Source organism: Crocuta crocuta, unplaced genomic scaffold, assembly GCF_008692635.1.
Source record: "Crocuta crocuta isolate KB4526 unplaced genomic scaffold, BGI_CrCroc_1.0 scaffold143, whole genome shotgun sequence".
In the NCBI taxonomy this organism is placed as follows: domain Eukaryota; kingdom Metazoa; phylum Chordata; class Mammalia; order Carnivora; family Hyaenidae; genus Crocuta; species Crocuta crocuta.
Genome location: NW_027529175.1, coordinates 6,054,862 through 6,056,036, shown reverse-complemented (window position 1 = coordinate 6,056,036; position 1,175 = coordinate 6,054,862). Strand labels below are relative to the sequence as shown.

The 1,175-nt window shown below is 67.1% G+C and overlaps 1 protein-coding gene across 1 annotated transcript in view; it reads left to right on the top strand.

The window, feature by feature from the left end:
- The window catches only part of CELSR1 (cadherin EGF LAG seven-pass G-type receptor 1), a 134,367-nt gene that overhangs the window by 4,783 nt on the left and 128,409 nt on the right, over positions 1-1,175 (top strand). The window contains exon 3 of the mRNA XM_077757901.1: positions 1-1,159. Within this exon, the coding sequence (XP_077614027.1) occupies positions 1-1,159 (1,159 nt within the window). The remainder of the gene's footprint in view (positions 1,160-1,175) is intronic.

Here is a 1,175-nt window from a genome sequence, read left to right as displayed (position 1 = left end):
GCCTGACCTACCAGATGGAGGCGCTGTTCGATGAGCGGTCAAACGGCTACTTCCTCATTGACCCCGCCACGGGCGCCGTGAGCACGGCCCGCGCACTGGACCGCGAGACCAAGGACACGCACGTGCTCAAGGTGAGCGCCGCGGACAATGGCTCACCGCGGCGCTCGGCCGCCACCTATCTCACCGTCACGGTCAGCGACACCAACGACCACAGTCCGGTCTTCGAGCAGTCCGAGTACCGGGAGCGCGTGCGTGAGAACCTGGAGGTGGGCTACGAGGTGCTGACCATCCGCGCCACCGACGGCGACGCGCCCTCCAACGCCAATATGCGCTACCGCCTGCTGGAGGGTGCGGGCGGCGTGTTTGAGATCGATGCGCGCTCGGGCGTGGTGCGCACCCGCGCGGCGGTGGACCGGGAGGAGGCGGCCGCCTACCAGCTGCTCGTGGAGGCCAACGACCAGGGCCGCAACCCGGGCCCGCTCAGCGCCACCGCTACCGTGCACATCGTGGTGGAGGATGAGAATGACAACTACCCGCAGTTCAGCGAGAAGCGCTACGTGGTCCAGGTGCCCGAGGACGTAGCAGTCAACACACCCGTGCTGCGCGTGCAGGCCAGCGACCGCGACCAGGGCCAGAACGCCGCCATACACTACAGCATCGTCAGCGGCAACCTGAAGGGGCAGTTCTACCTGCATTCTCTGAGCGGCAGCCTGGATGTGATCAACCCGCTGGACTTCGAGGCCATCAGGGAGTACACGCTGCGCATCAAGGCCCAGGACGGGGGCCGGCCTCCGCTCATCAATTCCTCGGGGCTGGTCCTGGTGCAGGTGCTGGACGTCAACGACAACGCGCCCATCTTTGTGAGCAGCCCCTTCCAGGCAGCCGTGCTGGAGAACGTGCCTCTGGGCCACTCGGTGCTGCACATTCAGGCGGTGGACGCGGACTCCGGCGAGAACGCGCGGCTCCGCTATCGCTTGGTGGACATAGCTTCAACCTCTGTGGGCGCCGGCGGCGCGGGTCCCCAAGACCCCGAGGCGCCCGCGGACTTCCCCTTCCAGATCCACAACAGCTCTGGCTGGATCACCGTGTGTGCTGAGCTGGACCGCGAGGAGGTGGAGCACTACAGCTTCGGGGTGGAGGCGGTGGACCACGGCTCGCCACCCATGAGCACCTCC